Source organism: Sus scrofa, chromosome 8, assembly GCF_000003025.6.
Source record: "Sus scrofa isolate TJ Tabasco breed Duroc chromosome 8, Sscrofa11.1, whole genome shotgun sequence".
Classification (NCBI taxonomy): domain Eukaryota; kingdom Metazoa; phylum Chordata; class Mammalia; order Artiodactyla; family Suidae; genus Sus; species Sus scrofa.
In genome coordinates, this window is record NC_010450.4 from 44,019,179 (window position 1) to 44,046,233 (window position 27,055).

A 27,055-nucleotide genomic window follows, 5' to 3' on the forward strand; every position below is an offset into this window, starting at 1 on the left:
TGCCCTCACTTGATCTGACGAATCTTGACATCTAGAAATCTTCCCAAATGTAAGCACTTAGGGCTCAGCTACTAGATTTAAAATTTGCTGGAGTTCCAGTTGTGGCCCATTGGAAATGAATCTGACCAGGAACCATGAGGTTTTCAGTTCGATCCCTGGCCTTGCTCAGTGGGTTAAGGATCCTGCGTTGCTGTGAGCTATGGTATAGGTCACAGACAGAGCTTGGATCTGGCCTTGCTGTGGCTCTGCGGTAGGCTGACGGCAACAGCTCCTATTAGACCCCTAGCCTGGGAACCTCCATATGCCGCAAGTGTGTCCCTAAAAAACAAAAGACAAAAAAAAAAAAAAATGCCTCAACCATTACCCTTTATTTTTATTTTGTCTCTAGAGAAATGCCTTTTAATAAGAATATTTAATAAATACTGTTTTCTAGCACTTTAAAGGCCCAACTTTGAGAGCCTACCTCTGCCACCACATCCTGAAATGAATTTAACAGGACTGATCTACTGTCAGGATTAAGAGACTGGCTCAGAACTAAGAGACTGGGTCATGCAGCAGCTCAGCTTCTGGACCCTGAGACTGCTTGGAGAACTTCCAAATGTGGAAACAAAAGGTAGCTCAATTTGCCACCGAAAATATATCTTAATCTTAAAAGGATTAATTTAGGCCAATTTTTTTTTCCCCTTTTTAGGGCCATACCCATGCTATATGGAAATTCCCAGGCTAGGGACCTAATTGGAGCTATAGTTGCCGGCCACAGCCACAGCAATGTGGAATCTGAGCTGTACCTGTGATCTATACCAGAGCTCACAGCAACACCAGATCCCCGACCCACTGAGCGAGGCCAGGGACTGAACCCACAACCTCATGGCTACTAGTCAGATTCATTTCTGTTGTACCACAAGGGGAACTCCCTAGGCTGATATTCTTGAGAAATAGGAGACTCAGAAAGATTTTCTTGGTACTTCCCTCCTGGCTGTCTAAAGAATTTAGATAAAGGTCTTGTTCCCAGGATAGAACTATGTGAACCAGAGATACCTGCAAAGAACATGGCCTAAGTGTGTGTGGTAACAGGGTCACCAGAGTTCACTTTGTGTCCCTTTGTGGTGATCTCCATATCCCAGCAAATATTTATTTACTAAACATTTGCTTTTCCATCTCCACGTGAATTGCCTTCCTCCCATTTGAAATTCCAAACCACAAATCCCAACATCCTCTTTAGCTTTGAGCTGAAGATGGTAATTAAGTTGAGGCTTTGGCCATTTTGGTGAGTTACTATGTTTTTCTGGGTCCCTTTCATTTATCTCTTATTAAAATTTTGTTTGATTTTCTCCTGTTTATTTGACTTATGTCAACTGAATTCTTAGACCAGGCAGAGAAGAAAATTTCTTCCTCCCCAACCAAAGAATTTCTACCCCAACAACAACATAAAAAGGAGCACTGAGAAGAAACTATACATCAGTTTTGAAAGGGGGGGGCATTGATTGGCTTTTGTTCCTCTGCAACCTAGATTCAGTATAACTTTAGCATAAGCTAAAATACATCAATTGGAAAGTGGTCATGAACTTAATTAGTACAAGGTCTCATATGCATATATGTGGAGCTCCCATTAAATTTAAACAAGATATCATTACAATTGTTGGGTGCAAGGGCAGACTGCCCCCAGATATGCTGCAATGGCATATCGATTAGTTCGAATGAAAGTTACTTAAGAAACAGTAGTTACAAGAGGGTCACTCTGACTCTTCTTTCTTTCTCCCTGAAATCAAGAAATCTATCTCCCATGAGAAAGTTGCACCCCCTGCATATGGAAGAAGAAAGACATGCTTTTTTCTCTCTTTTTTTGTCTTTTTAGGACCATACCTGTGGCATATGGAGGTTCCAAGGCTAGGGGTTGAAATTGGAGCTGTAGCTGCTGGCCTACACCACAGCCACAGCAACACCAGATCCGAGCTGAGTATGCTATATACACCACACCTCATGGCAACACTGGATCCTTAACCCACTGATCCTGCATCCTCATGGATCCTAGTCATATTGGTTTCCACTCTGCCTTGATAGGAACTCCCCATGCCAATTTTGTTATTAGTCCAGCCATGAGAACTCAAGATGGGTAGAGGGGGAAATTTCCCTGTCTGGGGACCATCTTAGTGATGTTAATGAAGATAAAATACAGGTCAAAGAGGTTTGCTTGATCTTGACCATCAGCACAATTACCTTGTCAGAATTCCCAACAGCATAGGCTACATTGCCCTAAATATCACACAGAATGTATGGTTACTGTGCCTGATGTCACAAATTAAAATTAAATTGATTCTTTGGAACTTACTAATTGGCTTCACTAATGGGGTTCCGTGGATGATCTGACACCCAAAGTAGATAATGTCACTAAATGTTCATTAAAACAGGGCATTGGGGTTTGAAATTCATAATGTAAGACTTATTTGGAGTAGGGGTGACTAGCCTGACTTCTCTGCATAACCCCAATTTGATCTGTTCTTAAACTTGAAGAGCAAATGGTATCTCACAGTGAATTACCACAACCCAAATGCTGTGTTCTCACCCAATGTTGTCATAGTTACTGCTTCCATTCAATCAGCAACTGGTACATAGCTGACTATTATAAATTTAGACAAAACCTTCTGTTCAGGGCTTATTTTCACAGCTACCCTGCCATGAATTTCTTCCACCTCCAAAGGTAAAACCTGCACCTCTTGCATTATGCATTGCCTTGACTTATGGGCCCAGAACCCCACTAGGTCAACACAGGTACTTAGACCTGCTACCAGATGGAGCCAACACGGACCTTATGGAACAATACTGCCACAGGAGGGATGGACTTTCCTCTTCTCAATCAATACTTTGCAACATGCCATGGTATAAAGGAAGTCATTACCCTTCCAGACAACTTTGCTACCAGTGGCTAGGGCCACATGGGTAAATAGCACTAAGAATTACTATAATGTACAGATGGCGTAACCACTGCCACATGTAAAGAACTCAGTGTAGCTTGGTTGCTTTTCATTCTTTTACAGGGATGTTTCTGATAAATGGTGTAAACCAAGGATCGGTATAATTAGCTGAACCTCAGGTAATCATTTGAGCAAACATCTGGCCAACATCCATCCCAATACTCATGCTTTTTACAGACTCTGGGGTCATTGCCTGAAAATCCCCTCCTCAGGGTCAACTCTAGCTGCACAGATATCAGCCAAGGGCACACACTCCTCTATAGGTACCACAGCCAGAATACAAGGCCTCACCAAGATGCCCCTCATTCCCTCTGGACTATGAGATATGCCTGATGGTAACCAATGACATAATTCGTTTTTCAGTGTACACAATGTCAGGCCCCTGAGAAAGGCATTCAAAGGAACTTTCATCTCCCTACCAGATCCATCTCCTGGAATTTGTTTGAAAAGCAGATTACCAGACCTCATTGCAGACTTGATGAATCCAGAACCTCTGGGCTTGACCAATAATCTGTGTTGTCAGTAGCCTCCAGAGAATTGGAACTCACGCTTAACTTGATCAGGAGAATCATTTTCAGGGCTGAATAGCAGACCATTGTATGTCCAAAATACGTCTACTCGATCCATTTTATCGTTAATGCAAGTGTCTCTATGACATCTGTTAAAAGAACAAAATCCAAGTATGTGAAGACCTAATTGGTTTTAGTCACTAATACATGAACCAGGTGATATTCCATCCAGAAACTAGCTGGGTGCCAAGGGCTTGTACAAAATGGAAAGTTTTTATGAAAAGAAGAGTGGGACAAGGGAGATATAAGAAAAGATAAGATTGTTTTTGGACGAAGTCATCATCTTTTGGGGAGAACGGATCAGGAAGTGTGTTATCATGAAGATGGACTGCTCTTACTCTGAAAGGATAAGAGGGTAGGCCCATATGACACATGACCTCATTTTTGCTGATCAGAATATTCCAGATTTGTCAATTAAGGTCAGGTTTCTGGGGGAGATCAAAACTAGAATTGGGTGAGGTAGTAAATTTAGGTTTGGTGTCATGGGTTTTTAGAACAAATGATACCATTTGGGTCTGTAGTTTTCTTTTTCTGCTTTTTTTCTTTTTTTGCTTTTTAGGGCTGCACCTGCAGCATATGGAAGTTCCTAGGCTAGGGGTTGAATCAGAGCTACCGCTGCCAGCCTACACCATAGCCATAGCAATGAGGGATCCAAGCCACATCTATGACCTACACCACAGCTCAGGGCAACACCAGATGCTTAACCCACTGAGCAAGAGGCCAGGGATTGAACCCGCATCCTCATGGATAATAGATTTGTTTCTGCTGAGCCACATGGGAACTCCCTGTAGTTTTCTTTTTATCACACCTTACCTGGTCCTGTGTCTTTCATTCACTGTCCCAGATGGAATGCTCATCCTTAAGTATCCTATAATTAGAAATCTTGGCTGGAGGCAACACTTTATTTGCATTTCAAAGAACCATACAGATCAAACTTGTTAGAAAGGATAAATAAGACCGAAAATTAGAAAGAGGTGTTGAAGTAGGAGTGGACTGCAACAATTTTAAATGAAATCTTCATCGGCCTCCTCTTTGTATAACTGACATTAGATCCAAACCCTGAAGACAATGTAGGAGGAAGGCATACAAATGATGGAGAGGAGCTTGGTCCAGGAGGAGGGAACTATAGCAGGAAATGCCCTGAGGCAGGACCATGTTGCACTTACCAGGTCAGGAAGGAGTGTAACCAAGTAGGACCCTATGGGACCTTCCCGGTGAGGCAGAATAATCACTCAGGTAGTCAGGTAGGAGTGGGGCTTCAGTGCATTCTTTGATAAGGCCATTGATTAACATTTGTGGCTTCAGGGCTCCAGGGAGTAACATCCCCACAGGCCTTGTTTACTATAGGGAGTGTAGCTAGGCCCAGATGGACACTAATCCCTAACCCCCTGTGACTCAGTTTATGGGAAGAAAAGGGCTAAGAAACCATGAGACTTACAGGACATTTCCATCCCTAAGACCCCTATTGGATAAGGACTGGTATAGGTAACTGGGCAAGGTCAATGGGAGAAAAAAACCACATCTTTCTGGACCCCACATTGGTACCTCTCCCATCTTAAAGGGTTAAAAACCCCTATAAGACAGCAGAGAGGGGAGGCTCTTCTCCCTCTCTCCCAGCTGTTCCTGGAGATATTTGTTTTTCTGTAGTAAAGACTTTGCTTGCTTGCTGCCTGTGTGTTTGTGAAGTTCATTCTACAGCTGTGTAAACAAGAACCCGGATTCCAGTAACATCTTTCTGGCATCATATTTTGGGGACTTGTCTGGGATCCTGTCCAATACACCAGTACTCGAGGTAAGCAGCAGCAAGCTTGCTCTTTATACTTTATTCAGCTATTTTTTTGTCTTTTCTAGGGCTGCACCCACGGCATATGGAGGTTCTCAGGCTAAGGGTCGAATTGGAGCTGTAGCCACTGGCCTACGTCAGAGACACAGCAACTCGGGATCCAAGCCACACCTGCAACCTACACCACAACTCACGGCAACACCGGATCCTTAACCTACTGAGCAAGGCCAGGAATCGAACCCTAAACCTCATGGTTCCTAGTTGAATTCATTAACTACTGAGCCACGACAGGAACTCCTGAAGGCTAGCAATTTTTGAAAGACATATGAGGAACAAAAATGTTGAATTCTTGAAGGATAATGAAGGGTTTAAATTTTATTTATTTATTTATTTTTTGTCTTTTTGCTATTTCTTGGGCCGCTCCCACGGTATATGGAGGTTCCCAGGCTAGGGGTGAATCGGAGCTGTAGCCACTGGCCTACGCCAGAGCCACAGCAATGCAGGATCCGAGCCGCGTCTGCAACCTACACCACAGCTCACGGCAACGCCGGATCGTTAACCCACTGAGCAAGGGCAGGGACCGAACCCGCGACCTCATGGTTCCTAGTCGGATTCGTTAACCACTGCGCCACGACGGGAACTCCAGAAGGGTTTAAATTATCCATCCCTGACCTCTTACAAGACTCTCGTCTTCACCTTCCCTGCTTCCTACAGTATGTTAGGAGCCAGCATTTTTCAGTAAATGATATTAGTCAATTGGTGGGAGTCCAGGTTTTGATGGAAATCCATCTTTTAGTGGCATCCCTAAGAGGACAAGATGCAAAGAGACCCCTTGCACTGTGGAAAAAAACATTAAGGGCTATATGGACAAAGGTCCTCATAAGCCAGTTCTGTAAGCTTAGAGAGTTCCCCTTAAATTATAAGTCCATCCAATTATATCGTACTTCTGGTCTTCTATGCCTCACTATTTTTAGCCAGTTCAGCACCCCTTGGGTTTTAGGCCAATTGATACCACCTCTTAATATGAATTCAGCCTTGTCCCGTAGTCTGGGATAGGTCATTGCTATATTCGTCTCATGGAGTAATGTCCAGTCTCCTTAGGAGTCCTTTAAAGGTCTCAAATAATCCTCTCGTTTATCACTTCCTTTACTATTACCTCTAATGGAGCTGTGGGGGCAAAAGGAAACAGAACTCTAGATGTTAAGACCATGCTGAATTGTTGCCATGCCTGTGAAGAAGAAGGAGTTCATAATTAGCATACATCCAACTTGGGTCAAGTTCCCAGTCTTAGGGCCCAGGCACAGTCAGTTTTGCTTTTTGCTATTTACTTTCACCCCAGTTAGAGAAACTGGCAATGGGTTCATCCAACTTATCTGTTAACTGTGGCTTAGGAACTTTCTAAAATTAATAGAGGGCATGTCAGAGCAAGCATCTCAGGACTCTGAAACTCAGGACTGTGCCTGTATGCCTGGGTTTTCTTCACTTCTGTCCAGAAAAAGGCAATGGGCAGGAACAATGGGAGAAGACTCTATGCTGGTAAGGAAGTAGTTAATTCCAGTCAGCCTAAGGTCGGATGGGAATTTTACCACGAATGTCTAGCTGCCCCGTATAAGAGAGGGGACGCTCTCACATAACTGAGAAAGAACAATAGGCACTGGATGCTGGTCTTTTCTCTCTCTCTCTTTTTTAATGGGATCCACATCCTCCAGCCTGGTGCACAGCTCAGTAGCAACTCTTCTGACATGTGCCTTGAAGAACTGGGAACAATATGACCCTCAGACTCTGAGAAAGAAATGTTTAATTTTCTTCTGCATGAAAGCCTGGCCACTGTATAACCTGTCAGATGGAGAGCCATGGCCATCTGAAGGCTCTCTACATTATAATACTATTCTTCAATTAGACCTATTTTGTAGATGAGAAGGGAAGTGGTCAGAAGTGCCTTATGTTCAGATTTTCTTTACAGTGAGGGAAGACACTAAACTGGGGAAGGCTTGTGGACTTCCCCAGTGTGTTACACCAACTCTCTCAGAACCTAGATGCCTGCCATATCCTAGGGCAATTGGGTCAGGCCCTCCTGAAGTTAATTGTCCTTCTCCAATACTGCCCAAGTCTCCTCCTCTCCCCACTCCAGTGCCAAAGTTATAACCCTCTTTACTCCCTTTGCAAGAGGTAGCAAACAGAGAATGGGGACCAATACTGGCCTATGTGCCTTTTTTGCTTCAAGACTTAAGGCAAATAAAAACAGATTTGGGAAAATTTGCTGATGACCCAGGTAGATATAGTGAGTTATTTCAGAGTCTCAAGCAGTCCTCTGAGTTAGCCTGGAAGGATGTCATGTTATTACTAAACCAGACATTGACAATAAGTGAAAAAAATTTTCTTCTCTCATGCTTTTCCGATTGTTCTGGAGAGTCCAACTCCTCTTTTAGGAAGAGATATTTTATCTCTTAGAAAATGCTCAAGGCTGGGTATGCTATAAATGCCAGAGGCAGATCAGGAGAGGAATAAGCTGGATTCCCCACAGGATGTCAGGCAGTTCCTATGAGTGATCCTAACTGGTTTGCTGATAAGGGGGATAAAGACAATTGGCATAGGAATCATTTTATTACTTGAATAGTTGAGGGACTAAAATCCCTGAGTAAAGCCTGTTAACTACTCCAAACCATTGGAGGTTTGTCAAGGGGAATGAGAGTCCATCGGCTTTCTTAGAAAGACTCAGGAGGCATTAAGGAGGCATACACCAATGGACCCAGAGTCAACGGAGGGCCAAATAACTCTTAAAGACAAACTTGTAACTCTATTGGCAGCAGGTATATGGAGAAAGCTCCAAAAATTGGCCTTTGGCCCTGATCAGGACCTGGAGCACCTCCTTAGAGTAGCAGCGCAAGTATATTATAATTGGGACGAGGAAGAATGAAAGAACAAGAAGAGAGACAGAGAAAAGGCTGAGGCTCTAGTTATGGCACTACATGAAGTCAATCTGGGAGCTTCCAAGGCAAGAGGACTAGGTCAGAGACCTAAGCCCGGAGCCTGTTTCCTCTGTGGAAAAGAACGACACTTTAAATGGGAATGCCCCAAGGTTCAGACCCCAGCACCTAGGCCATGTCCCATATGTCAGGGAGAGGGACTGCCCCCAAAGATGAAGGTCCCTGGGGTTTACCCCACAGGGCCAGGATCAAGACTGATGGGACTGGGGCTTTCCATATTGGCTCCTGTCCTTATCACCACTCAGGAGCCCTGGGTGACTCTAAATGTAGGGCAGCCTATATAGACTTCCTCCTGGATATGGGAGCCACCTTTTCAGTCCTCCTCTCCAACCCTGGGCGCCCCTCAAATAAATCTGCCACTATTCATGGTATTTCTGGCAAGTTGGTTACAAAATTCTTTACACGGCCTTTGAGGTGTGACTGGGAGTCCATTTTCTTCTCTCATGCTTTTCTGATTGTTCCGGAGAGCCCAACTCCTCTTTTAGGAAGAGATATTTTATCAAAGGTTAAAGCATCAATTTACAGGGCAGTGGAACCTCTTCAAGGTTTATGCCTGCCATTGATGAAGGAGATATTGACCCAGAAGTCTGGGTCATAGGCAGAAAGATAGGAAGAGGAAAAAAATGCTCAACTGGTGGAAATAACTCTTAAAGATTAAAATTTATTTTTCTTGCCAAAAGCAATATCCTCTGAGACCCAAGGCATGGCAGGGACTTATCTCAATTATGGGAAACCTAAAGGAACAGGGATTATTAATCAAATGCAAAAGCCTTTGTAACACCCCTACACTGGGAGCACAAAAACCTAACGAGGATTGGTGCCTAGTTCAAGACCTTCGTCTAGTAAATGAGGCAGTGGTCCCATTACGTCCACTGATGCCTAACACCTATACTCTCCTCTTGCAAATTCCAGAAACAGTAGCCTGTTTACTGTGTTAGATTTAAAGGGTGCCTTTTTCTGCATTCCCTTGGCTAAGGCTTCACAATTTTTAGTTGCCTTTGAGGACCCCTCAGACTTGTCCATGCAACTACCTTGGACTGTCTGGCCTCAAGGGTTTAAAGACAGTCCTCATTTATTTGGACAGGCATTAGCCAGAGATTTGGCAAACTTTAAGGCTTCTAAGCCATTAAAGTTATTCACTACATGGGCAACATTCTTTTCTGTGCTGATACTGAGGAAAAATGTAAGGTAACTTTCAGTTATACACTGAATGGGAGTTCCTGTCCTGGCGCAGCAGAAATGAATCTGACTAGGAACTGTGAGGTGGCAGGTTTGATCCCTAGCCTCGCTCACTGGGTTAAGGATCTTGTGTTGCTGTGAGTTGTGGTGTAGGTCACAGATGCAGCTTGGATCTGGCATTGCTGTGGCTCTGGTGTAGGCCAGCAGCAACAGCTCTGATTTACTCCCTAGCCTAGGGACCTCCATATGCTATGGGTGCTACCCTAAAAAAGACAAAAGACCCCCCCCCAAAAAAATTATGTGCTGACCAGGGAGACAGCATACAAATACTTCATGACCATCCAGAGAAATCAGAAAAATCATAAAGATTATAGGTATTTTAATCAATTTTATCAAATATGGGATCAATATATGTGGATCACTTCTGAGAAGGGTTATTTAACCCAACCTGCATCTATTTGCTGAAAGCAAAACAAATTATGTTGATTTTGAGGGGTGACTCCTACCCTCTCATGAGCTAAAATCTTTAGGATATTTAGCAACTGAACATTGTTTACAAATCATCCACGTCACATACAATCCAGATAAGACTCCTGTATGGCCTGCAACGGACTGGGAATCTAATCCTGATGTACATTGGCTAGCCCCAAATGGAACTTATTGGATTTTTTTTTCCTTTATTACTCAAATGAATTTATCACATCTGTAGTTGTATAATGATCATAACAATCTGATTTCACAGGATTTCCATCCCACAGCCCAAGCACATCCCCCCTTCCCCCAAACTGTCTCCTCCTGAGACCATAGGAACTTATTGGATCTTAACCCACTGAGCCACAATAGGAATTCCTCTTCTGCATCTTTCTGGGAACATACTATTCATGAACAAACATAGAAAAAAATTCCATTATTTTATTATATGAACATGTCACATCCTTAGTGTCTTTTCCTTTAAATATATCTTGAGAGATTTTAGGGCACAGAATGTGTAGTATGAAACTTTTTTTTTTTTTTTTTTTTTTGCTTTTCAGGGCCATGCCTGAAGCATATGGAAGTCCCCAGGCTAGGGGTCAAATCAGAGCTGCAGTGCCAGCCTAGGTCACAGCCAAAACAACACCAAGATCTGAGCTACGTGTGTGGCCTACCCCACAGCTCAGGGCAAAGCTGGATCCTTAACCTACTGAGTGAGGCCAGGGACTGTACTCATGAATACTAGTTCGTAACCCTCTGAGCCACAAGGAGAACTCCCTTCTTCTTTTTTTTTTCTCTTTTTTTGGCTTTTTGGATATGTGAAAATTTCCTATGAACAATGCAAGATCAGAAAGAGAAATTAAAGAAACCATTCAATTTACCAATCACTTTAAAAAGAATAAGATAGCTAGGTATAAACCTACCTAAGCAGCCAAAAGACCTGTATTTTCTTAACTCTAAGATGCTGATGAGTGAAATTGAAGACAACAAAAACAGGTAGAAAGCTATACTGTTGTTCTTGGATTGTTTAAAATTCAACCTAAAGATTCAGTAAAACCCTGTCAAATTACCATTGGCATTTTCATAGAGCTAGAACAGAGAAAATTTAAATTTATGTGAGGCACAAGGGACCCAAAGAGCCAACACAATCCTAAGAAATAAAAATGGAGGAGTTCCCACTGTGGCTCTGCAGGTTAAGAACCCGACTAGTATTCATGAGGATGCAGGTTCAACCTCTGGCCTTGCTCAGTGGGTTAAGGATCTGGTGTTGCATTGAGCTGCAGTGTAGGTCACAGATGAGGCTCATATCTGGCATTGTTGTGGCTGTGGCAGGCAGATGCAGCTCAGATTTGACCCCTAGCTTGAGAATTTCCATGTGACCCACATTCAGGAAAAAAAAAAAAAAAAAGGCAGATGTATAGATCAATGGAACAGAACAGAAAGCCCAGAAAAAAAACCCACACACCTCTGGTCAAACAGTCAACCACAAAGGATGAAAGAACATGCAATTAAAAGACATAGTCTTTTTTTTTTGGCTTTTGTCTTTTTGGTTGTTGTTGTTGTTATTGTTGCTATTTCTTGGGCCGCTCCCGCGGCATATGGAGGTTCCCAGGCTAGGGGTTGAATCGGAGCTGTAGCCACCGGCCTACGCCAGAGCCACAGCAACTCGGGATCCGAGCCATGTCTGCAACCTACACCACAGCTCACGGCAACGCCGGATCGTTAACCCACTGAGCAAGGGCAGGGACTGAACCCGCAACCTCATGGTTCCTAGTCGGATTCGTTAACCACTGCGCCACGACGGGAACTCCAAGACACAGTCTTAAAGTTCCCATTGTGGCACAGCGGAAACAAATCTGACCAGGAACTATGAAGTTGTGGGTTCGATTCCTGGCCATGTTCAGTGAGTTAAGGATCTGTCATTGCCGTGAGCTGTGGTGTAAGTTGCAGATGTGGCTCGGGTCTGGGGTTGTTGTGGCTGTGGTGTAAGCCGGCAGCTATAGCTCAGATTTGACCCCTAGCCTGGGAACCTCCATATGGCATGAGTGCGGCCTTAAAAACAAAACAAAACAAAATAAAAAAAAACACACAGTTTCTTCAATAAGAGGTGCTGGGAAAACTGGATAGCTACCTGTAAAAGAGTGGAATTAGAACACTCTTTAATGCCATACATAAAAATAAACTCAAAATGATTAAAGACCTAAATATCAACCCAAGTACTATAAAATTCCTTTAGGAAAACATAGGCAGAACAAACACTGTTTAACATAAACTGCAGTATTATCTTTTCAGATACACCTCCTAATGTAATAAAAATAAAAACAAAAATAGGACCTAATTGAACTTAAAAGCCTTTGTGCAACAAAGGAAATAATAGAGAAAACTAAAGCCAACCAACAGAACGGGAGAAAATACATAAAATGACTCAACCAAAAACAAGGGGTTAATTCCTAAAATATACAACTAGCTCATACTGTTGCGGAAACCGCAAAAACCGTGGCAATGGAAGGAGACAAACAGCACTCGGAGATATGGAAAAGCAAGGTTTATTCAGCACCAGTACAGGCTCAGAGGAGTCACCTCCAGAGTCTGAGCACCAGGTCTTTGTTCTCAGTAACTTTTATACACTACAAGGTCTTGATTTTCCCATGTAAGCATCCTGGACCTCCCCCATCCCCAAGCAGACAGTGTTCCTCCCTAAGAAACTGAGCAAGCAAGGTTACAGAAGCAGAACTGATAAGCAATGCTGGGTACCTGATTAGCAGGGCTGCTGGCTTGGACAGAGAGCACACAGTTGTTACATTATTATAAGAAGGGTGGCATAGTGATTAGCACAGCTGGAAAGGCTTGCAGCTGCCTTCTTAGCCAAGGGGGGGGGTGTTCTTTAGTTAAAACTCCATTTCAATACAGCTCAATATCACAAAAGCAAACAACCCAATCAAATAATGGGAGGAATACCGAAATAGACATTTTTCCAAAGGAGACATTTAGATGGTCAACAGGCACATGAAAAAAATGCTCAAAATTGGTAATTATGGAGAAATACAAATCAAAATTGTGAGTTATCACTTAACCCATTAAAATGCCCATCACCAAGAAGTCTGCAAATAATAAATACTGAAGAGGGTGAGGAGAAAAAGCCACACCTACATGGTTCGTGGGAATGTAAATTGGAATGGTCATTATAAGAAGAGTATGGAGGGTCCTTAAAAAAATAAAAATAGAGTTACCAAATGATCCTGCAATCCCATCCTGGGCATATATCCAGAGAAAATCACAATTTGAAAAGACACATGCTCCCCAGTGTTGCAGCAACACTATTTCCAAAAACCAAGACAGTGTTGTAAAATAAAAATCCATCAACAAATATAAGGATATAGAAGATGTGGCACACACACACACAGGAGCAATATTCAGCCATAAAAAATAATGAAATGATGTCATTTGCAACAACATGGATAAAGAGATTTTCATAGTATATAAAGTAATCCAGACAGAGAAAGGCTAATATCATATTGTACAGTTTATATTTTGAAATTTTAAAGAAAAGGAAAATTTCTTAAAATTTTTAATGGATTCCTTTACATTCCTCAGGAGAAACTGGAATCACAAATATATTTTAATTTTATAAAACAGAGGCTTAAACTATCTTTTTATGGTGGTGGAAAAACAAAAAATGATGTCTCCTTGGATCAGAATATCTGAAAAAGGAATTTTCTGTTGTGGCTCAGTGGGTACGAACCCGGCTAGTATCTATGAGGACGATGGTTCCATCCCTGGCCTCTCGCAGTGGGTTAAGGATCCGGCATTGCCATGAGCTGTGGTGTGGGTTGCAGACATGGCTAGATCTGGTGTTGCCGTGGCTGTGGTGTAGGCTGGCAGCTGTAGCTCTAATTCACCCCTTGCCTGGCAACATCCATATGCTGCACCTGTGACCATAAAAAGCAAGCAAACAAACAAACAAAAATTCTGAAAAATAAACTAGGATAATGCAATATTCTAAACATGATTGCGGTCAAACCACAGAGGCAAAACCCACACTATTCAAAATTTGGTTCTGGTACCAAGACTGCTAATGCAGTGGGTAAGATATGGTTTACTTTCAATTATGATGGATTTTGAGGAGTCAGGATGGCCAGTGGTCCAAAATGACCTGAAAGGAGAAAAGCCACTAACTTGGGGAGGATTTCCTGGTTGGGAAGGTTGCCTCTGCAGGAAGGGACATCTTGGGTTAGAACCCCCTCCTAAGCCCAGAGAAGGGGCACCAAGCTGTCCTGAGAGCTTGCCCAGATGTGGGGCAGAGATTAAGACAGAGGGTGAGGATTAAAAAAATCAATCAGACATCAAAGGTGGCTTCAGACTCGTTATTACAAAGATTCCTGAACACAAAAAGAACACTATTATAAGGACTTTCCCCAACACAGGAAGAAAGTAGAACACACAGAATGTCTTCCCAGGGAGCTCATTCCTCATCAACTATTCTTAGTTTAAGTGATGTGGAAGAAGGTCTAACAGAGAAGTAGGGCATAAGTTTTCCTGTAAAAATGGCACTGAATGTATATAAATTAGATCTATCATACAAGTTGTAAAAAGAAACTTCTCCCAACTCATAGTCCAGAAAAACACCAATGTGACAGGAGTTGCCTGAAACCCCTGTGTCAGGTGTAGTGGCCCAGACCTGAATTTGCCAGCAGCCATTGTCTGGGGTTGGTGGTTTAGGAACATTTCTGGGGAAAGATTCTTTACACACACCTAAGGACCATTCACCCAGGCCTCTTCCTTCAACCTGCCAAAAATGCCTGCCAGCATCAAATCCCTCAGAACCCAAGATAGATGGGTGAGAAGTAAAGGCCTTGGATTTCCGAGCACGGTTTGGTCCCCTCGTTTGAAATGTTGCTGTTTTCCCATCTTGTGAAATGACGAGACTGCGGTGAGCAGTTTCAGCATCAAGTGTCAGATGGTCCTGAAATGTACTGATCATTTTGTGCAGGCCAAAATATTGTGGGGGGAGAGTGAAAATCTCCTTGTTTAATTCATAGGAAAAGCCTGCTGGGCTCTCCAGGTTTTCAAATGTGCTGTGGATCTTTTCAATGCCCATCAGTAAATTTGTGTCAGGCTGCACACATTTATCGTTTATGTCATCAAGCAGAGTTTTCAACATGGATATGTGATCTGATAGTTGGTTATTTTTCTCAATCATTTTATCTTGAACATCCTTCTCTTCCTTTAGTAACCTGAAATGAATGTCATCATGCATCTTACCCAAGAAATGCTTCATATGTTCAACTTCCAACTGCAGTTTGCTCTTTTGATTCTCTACCTCCCACATCAACTCATATGATTTTGAGACTTGCATTTCTAATGCCTTATAGGCCTCTTCAAGGTGCTTTGTAAGGCGCTCAATGGAGTCTTTGAGCCTCTTCCTATGACAGGCTGCAGCCTGTTCCATGGGCACCAAGGGGTGATCACAGTGGTCAGAGGAGACCCGGCACTGGGGACACAGCAGCTCCAGGTCCTCCTCACAAAACAGGCTGAGAACCTGATGGTGCTTCTCACACAGCGGTTTCTCTTCCTGCCGCTTCCTCTTGCGCCTTGTGTTGGGAAGCTGCTTCACAACATCAACCATACGACAGAGCTGGGTGTTCCTCCTGAGGCTCCTGTCAGGGCAGTGCTGGAGGCACACAGGACAGGGGAAGTCGCCCTGCAGGTCCTCCCAGCGCTGGAGGATGCACGAGTGACAGAAGTTGTGCCCACAGTCAGTGGTCACGGGGTCTTGCAGGTAATCCAGGCAGATGGGGCAGCTGGCTTCTGCTTGGAGCTGTGCCAGAGAGGCTGCCTGGGCCATTGTCCAAGGAGGGTTTCTTTGTGAGGACATTCCTTCAGAGAGACCTGGCTCTCCTGGGACATGGACAAGGGAGAAGCGTCTCATCTTCAGCCTTCTCTGTTCCTTCCTGGCTGCCAGGAGGTTGGCCGGGATCTGCAGGGAGCTGTGCTTCCTCAAGACTATTTCTATCCCTGCCCTTCCACTCCACACAAGCAGCCAGGAGGACTTAGAGTCCCCGTCACTCTCTGCTTCCTTTGTCACTTTGGTCCCCTTTTACTCAAGGGGCTGAAATGGAAGTTTGCTAGGTAGTCCTCATCCTCAGAGAGAGCTCCAGGGAGGCATGCACATCAATAGCATGGAGACAGGATCAGCACAATCCAGCCGTGGGCGGCTCTATGGCACAGCTCACCTGGTGCCTGCAAAAAAAGGATGAGGGGAGAAGAGATAAAGATAATATAATTAAGAATATTTGACCAAAGTATTTGTCTGGATTCAAATGTGTGCATTTCCAAACTAGGTATAATTATTTATTTATTTATTTTGGGCCACTCCTGCAGCATATGGAGGTTACCAGGCTAGGGGTTGAATCGGAGCTACAGCTGTTGGCCTATACCACAGCCACAGCAACACGGGGTCTGGGCTGCATCTGCGACCTACGCCACAGCTCATGGCAACACCAGATACTTAATCCACTGAGCGAGGCCAGGGATTGAACCTGCATCCTCATGGATGCTGGTTGGATTCGTTTCAGCTGAGCCATGATGGGAACTCCCAAACAAAGGCTTAATTTTATCTAGCTAAGATAATGAGTATCTGGTGATTTTTTTTAAAGTTTAATTAATATATTTTTGGTAGGATTCCTGTTGTGGCGCAGTGGAAACGAATCCACCTAGGAATCATGAGGTTGTGGATTCGATCCCTGGCCTGGCTCAGTGGGTTAAAGATCTGGTGTTACTGTGAGCTGTGGTGTAGGTTGTAGATGCGGCTCAGCTCTGGCGTTGCTGTGGCTGTGGTGTAGGCCAGCAGCTACAGCTCCGGTTAGACCCTTATCCTGGGAACCTCCATATGCTTCGGGTGTGGCCCTAAAAAGTAAAAAAAATAAAATAAAAGTGTTTTTTTTTTTAAATATATATATAGGGTACTTATAAGTGTTCCTATGCTTACACATACTCTTATACTCTGCTACAGATAAAAACCTTTATACATCTGAGTCACTTCACAGTGATAAGGATCAATAAGAAGTGGGGCACCCCTCCCTGGATGGACACATGTGATGTTGGGGGCTGATTTGTGTCTCCTCCACAGTTCATATGCTGAAGCTGTAACTCCCAAAAGACAGGACAGGATCCTATGTGGTGATGAGATCTGTAAGTGCTGATTAGGTTAAAATGGGACTGCTATGGAAAAGCCCTTAGGAAACCTTGATGGGTGTCCTTAGAAGGGAAAGGACATCAGGGATGGACACCCACAGAGCAAAAGCCACCAAAATGTGGCAGAACCAAAAGAGGAGGCAGAACCTATAGATGACCATTAGAAGTAATTGATGGGAATCACGTGCAAGTTCAAAAACATGAAAAAATACTATTATTCTATTTGGAAAATAATAAAAAAAATAAAATAGAATCAAATAATAAAATACTTATAATACTAAATAATAAAATACCTAATAATAAATTATCCCATAAAAGGCTACTGATACTTATTTTAAGAGGCAAACATAGTATTAGACTTCATGTTATTTTTTTTTTTTTTGGCCTTGCCCACAGCATGTGGAACTTTTTGGGCCAGGGACTGAACCCCATGCCACAGCAGGGACCAAACCCCTACAGTGAGGACACTGGACCCTTACCCCACTGCACCACAAGGGGACTCCCATTATGATACTGAGTATGTCACCACTACAAGCTCCCACCCATAATTACACTTCTTTTAAAAATATTTGAGTTGAAATTTGTAGATGCCTAGTGAATTACTTCAAATTAATTGTACAGGGCTGCTTCCAGGTAAAGAAGGTTGGAAATTGTCCCTCTGCTGTCCATACAGTCTGTTCCAAATGGACCCACTGAGCTCCTCCAGTCCTGTCAGACCTCCCAGGTGACCCCAATTCATCCCACCTCCCACCACCTTTGGGTGACCCATGACCCTGGGCAGCTCACCTGTCCCCACACAGTCCCAACCAAGAGTCTGGCCCTGCCCCAGGTCTGTGCTTACCTGTCCACGCAGCTTGGTCTTGGCTCTGTGCTGGGGGAGCTGTTCTGTGTCCTGGAGGCCTGGGGGTAGTCTTGGCTCCCCCACTGTCACTCTGGGCTCCTCACTCCTCGAGGGCCTTCCTAGGTCCAGGTTGGAGCCCAGGACCAACCCCTCTTCTCTGTTCACTGCTGGGGTCAGAATTGGATCCCTTGGCCTTATAAAGCCTGTAGGGAGGGTCCTTTCCTTCTTCTCATTGGACAGACTGCAGATTCAATCAGCCTGGGGTGATGACTTGATCATGGTGATGGCTCATATCTTTCTCTCTGATTACCTCTTCCTTCCAGGGCCCGGAAGACACTCCCACCTTAATCCCCTCTCTCTATTCAATCAGTGATCTTGTTTCTAACTCAGTATTACTTTCTTTCTTTTTTTTGGTCTTTTTGCCTTTTCTAGGGCAGCTCCTGAGGCATATGGAGGTTCCCGGTCTAGGGGTCTAATCTAATCGGAGTTTTTGTTGCTGGCCTACCCCAGAGCCACAGCAATGGGGATCCAAGCCGCGTCTGTGACTGACACCATAGCTCACAGCAAAGCTGGATCCTTAACCCACTGAGCAAGGCCAGGGATTGAACCTGCAGCCTCATGGTTCCTAGTTGGATTCGTTAACCACTGCGCCACGACGGTAAGCCCTAACTCAGTATTACCTTGGAAAATCCTCATTTTGTTTTTCTTTTCTTTTCTTTTTATTTATGTATTTATTTTTCTTTTCTTTATATATATATATATATAAAGAAATACAAAATATACAAAAATACATGTATATATGTATTTTTTTTTTTTTTTTGTCTTCTTAGGGCCACACCTGTGGCATGGCGATATTCCCACCCAGGGGTCTAATCAGAGCTGTGCAACTCAGGATCCCAGCTGTGTCTGCCACCTACACCGGAGCTCACGGCAATGTCAGAACATTTAATCTGCTGAGTGAGGCCAGGGATCGAACATGTATCCTCATGGATCCTACTTGGTTTCAATACCAGTGAATCACACCTCGAACTCCCTCATTTTGTTTTCTCAAGTCAAATTGCTGAACAGAGTTGGCTTTTCCTTTGAGAGATTGTTTAATTCCATCTTCCCCTTGGTGTATGTGCTTGGCTAATGACAATGGGGCTATGCCACGATTTGTGGGATTATGACTGAAAGCCTCTAAGTCAGAATCCTGCCCAGGCAGAACTATATGGCACGGTTGTGGTCACTCCTGTTGACCTTGGATAGCCAGTCCCCCCTGTCCTGCCCGGAAGCCACATCACCTCAGGCCCAGGGTTGATGCCAAGTGCCCTTTGACCTGGGACACTGAGTGTAGCAGGAAAGGCAGCCACGCCCTTGCCTGTCACTCAGTGAACATTCATGGGGAAACTGGTGCTAAAGCATCTCAGACAAGCTGCTTCTTTGTCATGGTTTCCTCCTTAGCAGATCAGCTCCCTCACTGTAATTCACTGAAAGACAACACTTCACACAAGGGTTTGTTTCCTGTCTTTGGTTTCTGGATTTCCAAATGTTCTCAAAGTTTGCAATTCTCAGCCTTGCAGTTTCTCAGGCCACAGACAAGAAGCTTCTCTCCTTCAGGAGGTGGGGGCTTCATGGGGGTGTTGGAGGGGTCAGGAAGGGGATGTGACAATGCAGCACCAGGACATATAGAGGGGCAGGCTTCTATGGATGGAGTGAATCAAAAGTTTGCCTTGGGAAAGCCTGTACTGTAGTTTAAATAAATCTCCCTGGGGAGTTCCTGTCATGGCTCAGTGGTAACAAATCCGACTAGTATCCATGAGGACATGGGTTCGATCCCTGACCTTGTTGAGTGGGTTAAGGATCTGGCATTGTCATGAGCTGTGTTGTAGGTCAAAGACCCCACACGGATCTGGCATTGCTGTAGCTGTGATGTAGGCTGATGGCTACAGCTCCAAATCAACCCCTAGCCTGGAAACCTCCATATGCCGCTGGTACAGCCCTAAAAAAACAGAAAAAAAAAAATTGCACTTGTGCTCCTGAAGTTTTGTGAGTTCCTCGGTAATCCGGAATCTCCATCCCAAGATTTGATCTTTCTCATTTTTATTTTCACAGAAATAAGAAGTTTGTATTAATATGTGAGGAAGGCCTGCATGCCGACCCCTTCATTGACAGCTCAATCATTCCTGTGTTCATCCATCCAAACTGTCACCTGCTCCCAGTCCCTGGACTCTGACTAGCAGCCTGCAACACGAGGACTCCAGCACACTCCCCACAGGGGGCAGCTGTGGTGCCTGTGCAGGGAGATGGACCCCAGGGTGAAGGGGTTCCCTCCTCCCCGTGAGGACAGCATCTACTCCCAGGAGAGCAGAAGCATTTTCTTCAGCAGGAGCACACATGCCTGCACTCCAGAACCATCTTTCTTCCCAGTGTTGATGGGTAAAATGACAGAATGTGTTGCAGAAAACCCTCCTGGGTAGAAGGGTCCTCCTCTCCTCTGTTTCCATTTCTAGTGAATCTTGCCTAATGGATTTTCTGACGAGCTTTCTCGAGTAGTCCATACATATAAAACCCAACTTTTTATATGTTGTCTCTATGAAGATGCAGGCTCAATTCATGATCTTGCTCAGTGGGTTAAGGACTCAGCATTGCTGCAAGCTGTGGCTTAGGTCACAGATGCAGCTCAGATATGTTGTTACTGTGGCTGTGATGCTGGCCTCAGTTGCAATTCTAATTCAAACCCTGGCCCAGAACTTACATATGCCACAACTGCAAATGTAGAAAGAAAAAGAAAAGACAAGAATAGAAAACACAGCCCAGTTCTTGGCACATAATTGTTTCCTAATCAGTAACATTAGATTTTTTAATTTAATTTTTTTATTAAAGGAGAGTTTATTTATAGTGTTCTGTCAATTTCTACTATACAGCATAGAGACTCAGACATACATATATATACATTCTTTTGCTCATACTATTGTTTATCATGTTCTATCCCAAGAGATTGGATACAGTTCCCTGTGCTGATCCTCATTGCCAACCCATTCTAAATGTAATAGTTTGCATATAATAACCCCAAACTCCCCATATATCCCTCTTCCTTCCTACTCCCCCTTGGCAACCACAAGTCTGTTCTCTATGTCTGTGAGTCTGTTTCTGTTTTTTAGATACATTCAACTGACAAGGGTCTAATCTTCAAAATATACAAACAATTCATACAACTCAACAACAGCAGAAAACAAAAAACCCAGTAGAAAAATGGGCACAAGACCTAAATAGACATTTCTCCAAAGAAGATATACAGATGACCATTAGGCACATGAAAAGATGTTCAACATCACTAATTATTAGAGAAATAAAAATCAAAACTACAGTGAGGTACCATCTCACACCTGTCAGAATGGCCACCATTAACAAGGCTACAAATAATAAATGCTAGAGAATGTGTGGAGAAAAAAGGAAACCCTCCTTCATTATTGGTGGGAAAATAAATTGGTACAATCACTATGGAAATTGTATGAATATTTCTCAGGAAACTAAAAATACAACGGCCCTATGATCCAGGAATCCCACTCCCAGGTATATATCTGGACAAAACTATAATTAAAAAAAATACATGCACTGCTCTGTTGCAGCAATATTCACAGCAGACAAGACTTGGAAGCCACCTAAATGCTAATCAACAGATGAATGGATTGAAAAGATTGGGTATATATATATACAATGTAGCACTACTCAGACATTTAAAAAAGGACAAAATAATGCCATTGAAGCAACATGGATGCAACTAGAGATTCTCATACTAAGTAAAGTGATTCAGAAAGAGAAAGACAAATGCCAAATGATATCACTTATATATGGATTCTAAAATATGGCATATGTAACATTAGTATTATTTAATATTCCACATACACCCTTCTACCTTGTGGAACTTTTGCTCAAGGAGCTGTAATTTTGCAGCCTCCCTGACACTTTTCTACACAACCCTGTGTTCGGGGAAAACTGGCAAAACAGTTCTTCAGATAGTTAGATATTTTCAGGAGAATATTTTATGAGCCCAGTTCTTGCATCTCCTTGTATCTAGAAAGTCGCTATAGTTCTTCATGGTGATGTCTTCTCCTTGTGGCTAGCAGTAACTTTCACAAGACTATCAGCAACCTTCTGCAAAATGTATGCATGGTTGCATGTAACTTGCACCTTCACCAAAATTACATAGATACATCCCCCCCTGCCTCTTTGAAGTGGTATTTCAGAGCTATCTAAATGAAATGGATCAGCAATACTGATGTTAGAAAAAACAGACTGCAAAATGAAAACTATTGCAAGAAACAAAAAAGGACACTATATCATGATGAAGGGATGGATCCAAGAAGATAAGACAACTGTAAATATATATGCATTTAGCATAAGAACACTTGAATTGATAAGACAAATGTTAACTGACATGTCTGTTAATTCACAGTTAGCTTATATATTGGCAAAAGAAGAAATTGGCAGTAGGAGAAATTGAGGTAGAAGACTGCCACAAAAAAGAATAAAGAAAAAAGAATAAAAAGAATTGAGGAGAGTCTAACTGAACCTCTGGGACAACATTAAATGTACCAACATTTACATCATTGGACTTCCAGAAGGAGAAGAGAGAGAGAAATGGCCAGAGAAAATATTTGAAGAGATTAGAGACTGAAACTTTCCTAATATGGCAAAGGAAACATTCCCTCAACTTGTGGAAGCACAGAGAATTCCATACAGGATAAACTGGAGGAGAAACCCGGTGAGACACATACTAATCAAAAGTGAGAAAAATTAAAAACCAAAACAAAAAATCAAAGCCACAATACACCTACAAATGTAATAAAATTCATTAAGTAATTAAAAAAAAAATCAAAGCCACAAAGGAAAAGCAACAAATAACATAAAAGGGAATCCCCATAAGTCTAACAGCTGATTTTTCAACAGAAACTCTGCAAGCTGCAATGGAGTGGCAAGATACATTTAAGGTAATGAAGGGGAGGAACCTGAAACAAAAAATACTCTGCCCAGCAAGGATCTCATTCAGATTTGATGGATAGATCCAAAGATTTTAGACAAGCAAAATCTAAGCGAATTCAGCACCTTCAAACCAGCTCACAACAACTAGTAAAGGAACTTCTCTAGGCAGAAAAAAGTCACCATCAGAAATAAGAAAATTACACGTGAGAAAAATCACTGGTGGAGTTCCCATCATGGCTTAGCAGAAATGAATCTGACAAATGTCCTATGAGATAGTTCAATCCATGGCCTCACTCAGTGGATTAAGGATCCAGCATTGCCACAAGCTGTGGTGTAGGTCATAGTCGTGGCTTGGATCTGGTGTTGCTGTGGCTGTGGCGTAGGCTGATGGCTACATCTCTGATTTGACCCCTAGCCTGGGAACTTCCATATGCTGAGACTGTGGCCCTAAAAAGACAAATAAATAAATAAATAAAATAGAGAAAGAGAGAAAGAAAGAAAAAGAAAGAAAGGAAGAAAAGGAAAAACAGACAGGAAGGAAAGAAAGAAAAATCACTGGTAAAGGAAAGCATAATATAAATGTAGTAAATTACCCATTGACAAATATAATATCAAAACTAGCAAGCATGAGATGAGGTGAGGACAAGTGCAGAACACTGAAAATGCATTTGAAATTAAAAGACCAGGAACAAAACCAATTCTTTACACATACAAATGGTTATATCAAAATCTAATGGGGGAGTTCCCGTCGTGGCTCAGTGGTTAATGAATCCGACTAGGAACCATGAGGTTGTGGGTTCAATCCCTGGCCTTGCTCAGTGGGTTAATGATCCGGCGTTGCTGTGAGCTGTGGTGTAGGTTGCAAACGTGGCTCAGATCTCGCTTTGCTATGGCTCTGGCGTAGGTTAGCGGCTACAGCTCCAATTCAACCCCTAGCCTGGGAACCTCCATATGCTGTGAGAAGCGGCCCAAGAAATTGCAAAAAGACAAAAAATAAATAAATAAATAAATAAAAATAAAAAAATAAATAAAATCTAATGGGAACCACAAATCAACAATATACACTGGACACAGACATAAAAAGAAAAAAAAAACAGTTTAAACACAACACCAAGAATATCAACAAGTCACAAGAAAAGACAACAAAATAGGAAAGGAAGAAAAAAAGACCCAAAATAACTATCTGGAGTTCCCGTTGCAGCACAGCAGTAATGAATCTGACTAGGAACCATGAGGTTTCAGGTTTGATCCCTGGCCTTGCTCAGTGGGTTAAGGATCTGGCGTTGCTGTGAGCTGTGGTGTAGGTCACAGATATGGCTTGGATCCTGTGTTACTGGGGCTGTGGCATAGGCCAGCAGCGGTAGCTCCAATTAGACCCTTAGCTGGAAACCTCCATATGCCTTGGGTGCGGCCCTAGGGAAAAAAAAAACTAATCAAAATCATTAAGAAAATGGAAATAAGTACACACTTATCCATAATTACATTGACTGTAAATGGATTAAATGCTCCAGCCAAAAGACACAGACTGGCTTAATGGATACAAAAACGAGACCAATATATGTGCTGTTTATGAGACTCACTTAAGACTTTAGGACACACACAGACTGAAAGTGAGGGGATGAAAGAAGTATTACATTCGAATGAGAATCAAAGGAAAGTGGGAGTAGCAATACTGATATCAGACAAAATAGACTTTATAATAAAGAAAGTCACAAGAGACTAAGAAGGACATTAGTGATCAAGTTATATAATTGTAACTGTATATGTACCCAACATAGAAGCCTCTCAATGTATAAGTCAACTGCTAACAGCCCTAAAAGGAGAAATCAACAGAAGCACAATAATAGTGGGGGATTTTAACACCCCACTTACAGCAATGGACAGCTCATCCAGACAGAAAATCAACAAGAGAACACAGGATTTAATGGACATCCTAGACCAGATAGACTTCATGGATATTTATAGAACATTCCATCCAAAACAGCAGAATATACCTTCTTCTCAAGTACACATGGAATACATCTTGGGTCAGAGACCAAGTGATGGTAAATCTTAAAATACTGGAATTACTTCAAGCATTTTCTCTGACTACAATGCTATGAGACTAGAAATCAATTATAAGGAAAAAAAAAAAAACAGGAAAAAATACAACTTCCTGGAGGTCAAACAATATGCCACTAAACAAACAATGGATCATTAGAGTAATCAAAGATTAAATCAAAGGATACTTAGTGACAAATGACAATGAAGATATGACAATCCAAAATTTATGGGACACAGCAAAAGCAGCTCTGAGAGGGAAGTTTATAGCAATACAATCTTATCTCAGTAAAGAAGAAAAATCTCAAATGAAAAACTTAATATTAAACCTAAAACATCTAGAGAAGGAAGCAGAGACAAAGCCCAAAATCAGTAGAAAAAAGAAATCATAAAGATCAGAGCAGAAATAAATGAAACAGAGACAGCAAAAACAATATAGAAAGAAGATCAATGAAACTAAATTTTGTTGCTTGAAAAGATGAACAGAATTGATCAAGCTTTAGCCAGACTCATAAAAGAAAAAGAGGAGCAGGTTCAAATCAATAAAATTAGAAATGACAAAAGAGAAGTTACCACTGACTTTGCACAAATACAAAGGAGCATAAGAGACTACTCTAAGCAACTATATGCCAATAAAGTGGACAACATAGAAGAAATGTACAGATTCTGAAAAAGGTACAAGTTACTAAGACTGAACCAGGAAGAAATAGAAAATATGAATAGACCAATCACAAGTACTGAAATTGAAAATGTGGTTCAGGGAGTTTCCCTCGTGGCACAGTGGAAACAAATCCGACTAGGAACCATGAGGTTGCAGGCCTCTCTCAGTGGGTTAAGGATCCAGCATTGCCATTAGCTGTGGTGTAGGTCGCAGACACAGCTCCGATCTGGTGTTGCTATGGCTCTGGTGTAGGCCGGCAGCTACAGCTCTGATTAGACTCCTAGACTGGGAACAAGCAAAAGTCCAGAACCTCATGGTTTCCTAGCAAATTTCTTTTTTCTTTTTTTTTTCTTTTGTCTTGTTAGGCTGCACCTGTGACATATGGAAGTTCCTGGGCTAGGGGTCTAATAGTTGCTGTAGCTGCTGGGCGTACACCACAGCCAGACCTGAGCTGTGCCTGTTTCCTACCCTACAGCTCATAGCAATGCCAGATCCTTAATCCACTGAGCGGGACCAGGGATCAAACCCACATCCTCATGGATACTCGTTGTGTTCATTACTGCTGAGCCATAATGGGAACTCCTTCAGAGGCAAGTTCTATCAAACATTCGGAGAGTAGTTAACAGCTATTCCTCTGGAACTCTTCCAAAAAATTGCGAGGAAGGAACACTCCTAAACTCATTCTATGAGACATAAACACGATGATACCAAAACCACACACAACAAAACACCCCAAAAAGGGAAAATCACAGGCCAATATCATTGATGAACATAGATGCAAAAAAAATCCTCAACAAATACTAGCAAACTACATATAAATATATGTTAAAAGGATCATACACCATGTTCAAGTGGGTTTATCCCAGGGATGCAAGGATTCTTTAATATCCACAAATCAGGGAGTTCCTATTGCAGCACAGTGGAAATGAATCCGACTAGTATCCATGAGGATGTGGGTTCAATTCCTGGCCTCGCTCAGGGGGTAAGGATCCTGCATTGCTATGAGCTGTGGTGTAGGTTGAGCATGTGGCTGGGATCTGGCATTGTTTTGGTTTTGGCATAGGTCAGCTGCCACAGCTCTGATTTGACCCCTAGCCTGGGAGCTTCCATATGCTGCAGGTGCAGCCCTAAAAAGCAAAAAATAAATATATAAAAAAATAGGAGTTCCTGTCTTGGCACAGCAGAAACAAATCTGACTAGGAATCATGAGGTTTCGGGTTTGATCCCTGGCCTCGCTCAGTGGGTTAAGGATCTGGCATTGCCGTGAGCTGTGGTGTAGGTTGCAGATGTGGCTCGGATTCTGTATTGCTGTGACTGTGGCTGTGGCTGTGGTGAAGGCTGCAGCTACAGCTCCAATTCAACACCTAGCCTGGGAACCTCCATATGCAGTGGG

The 27,055-nt window shown here is 42.7% G+C and overlaps 1 protein-coding gene across 1 annotated transcript; it reads right to left on the reverse strand.

Annotated features, from left to right (window-relative positions):
- Positions 14,424-15,806, reverse strand: LOC102163658 (putative tripartite motif-containing protein 75). Its single transcript, XM_021100526.1, has one exon. The coding sequence runs from the start codon at positions 15,804-15,806 to the stop codon at positions 14,424-14,426; it is 1,383 nt and encodes a 460-aa protein (XP_020956185.1).

Bases quoted from the DNA above. Each gene is read 5' to 3' on its own strand.
- LOC102163658 (XM_021100526.1), bottom strand. From the start codon at position 15,806: ATGGCCCAGGCAGCCTCTCTGGCACAGCTCCAAGCAGAAGCCAGCTGC.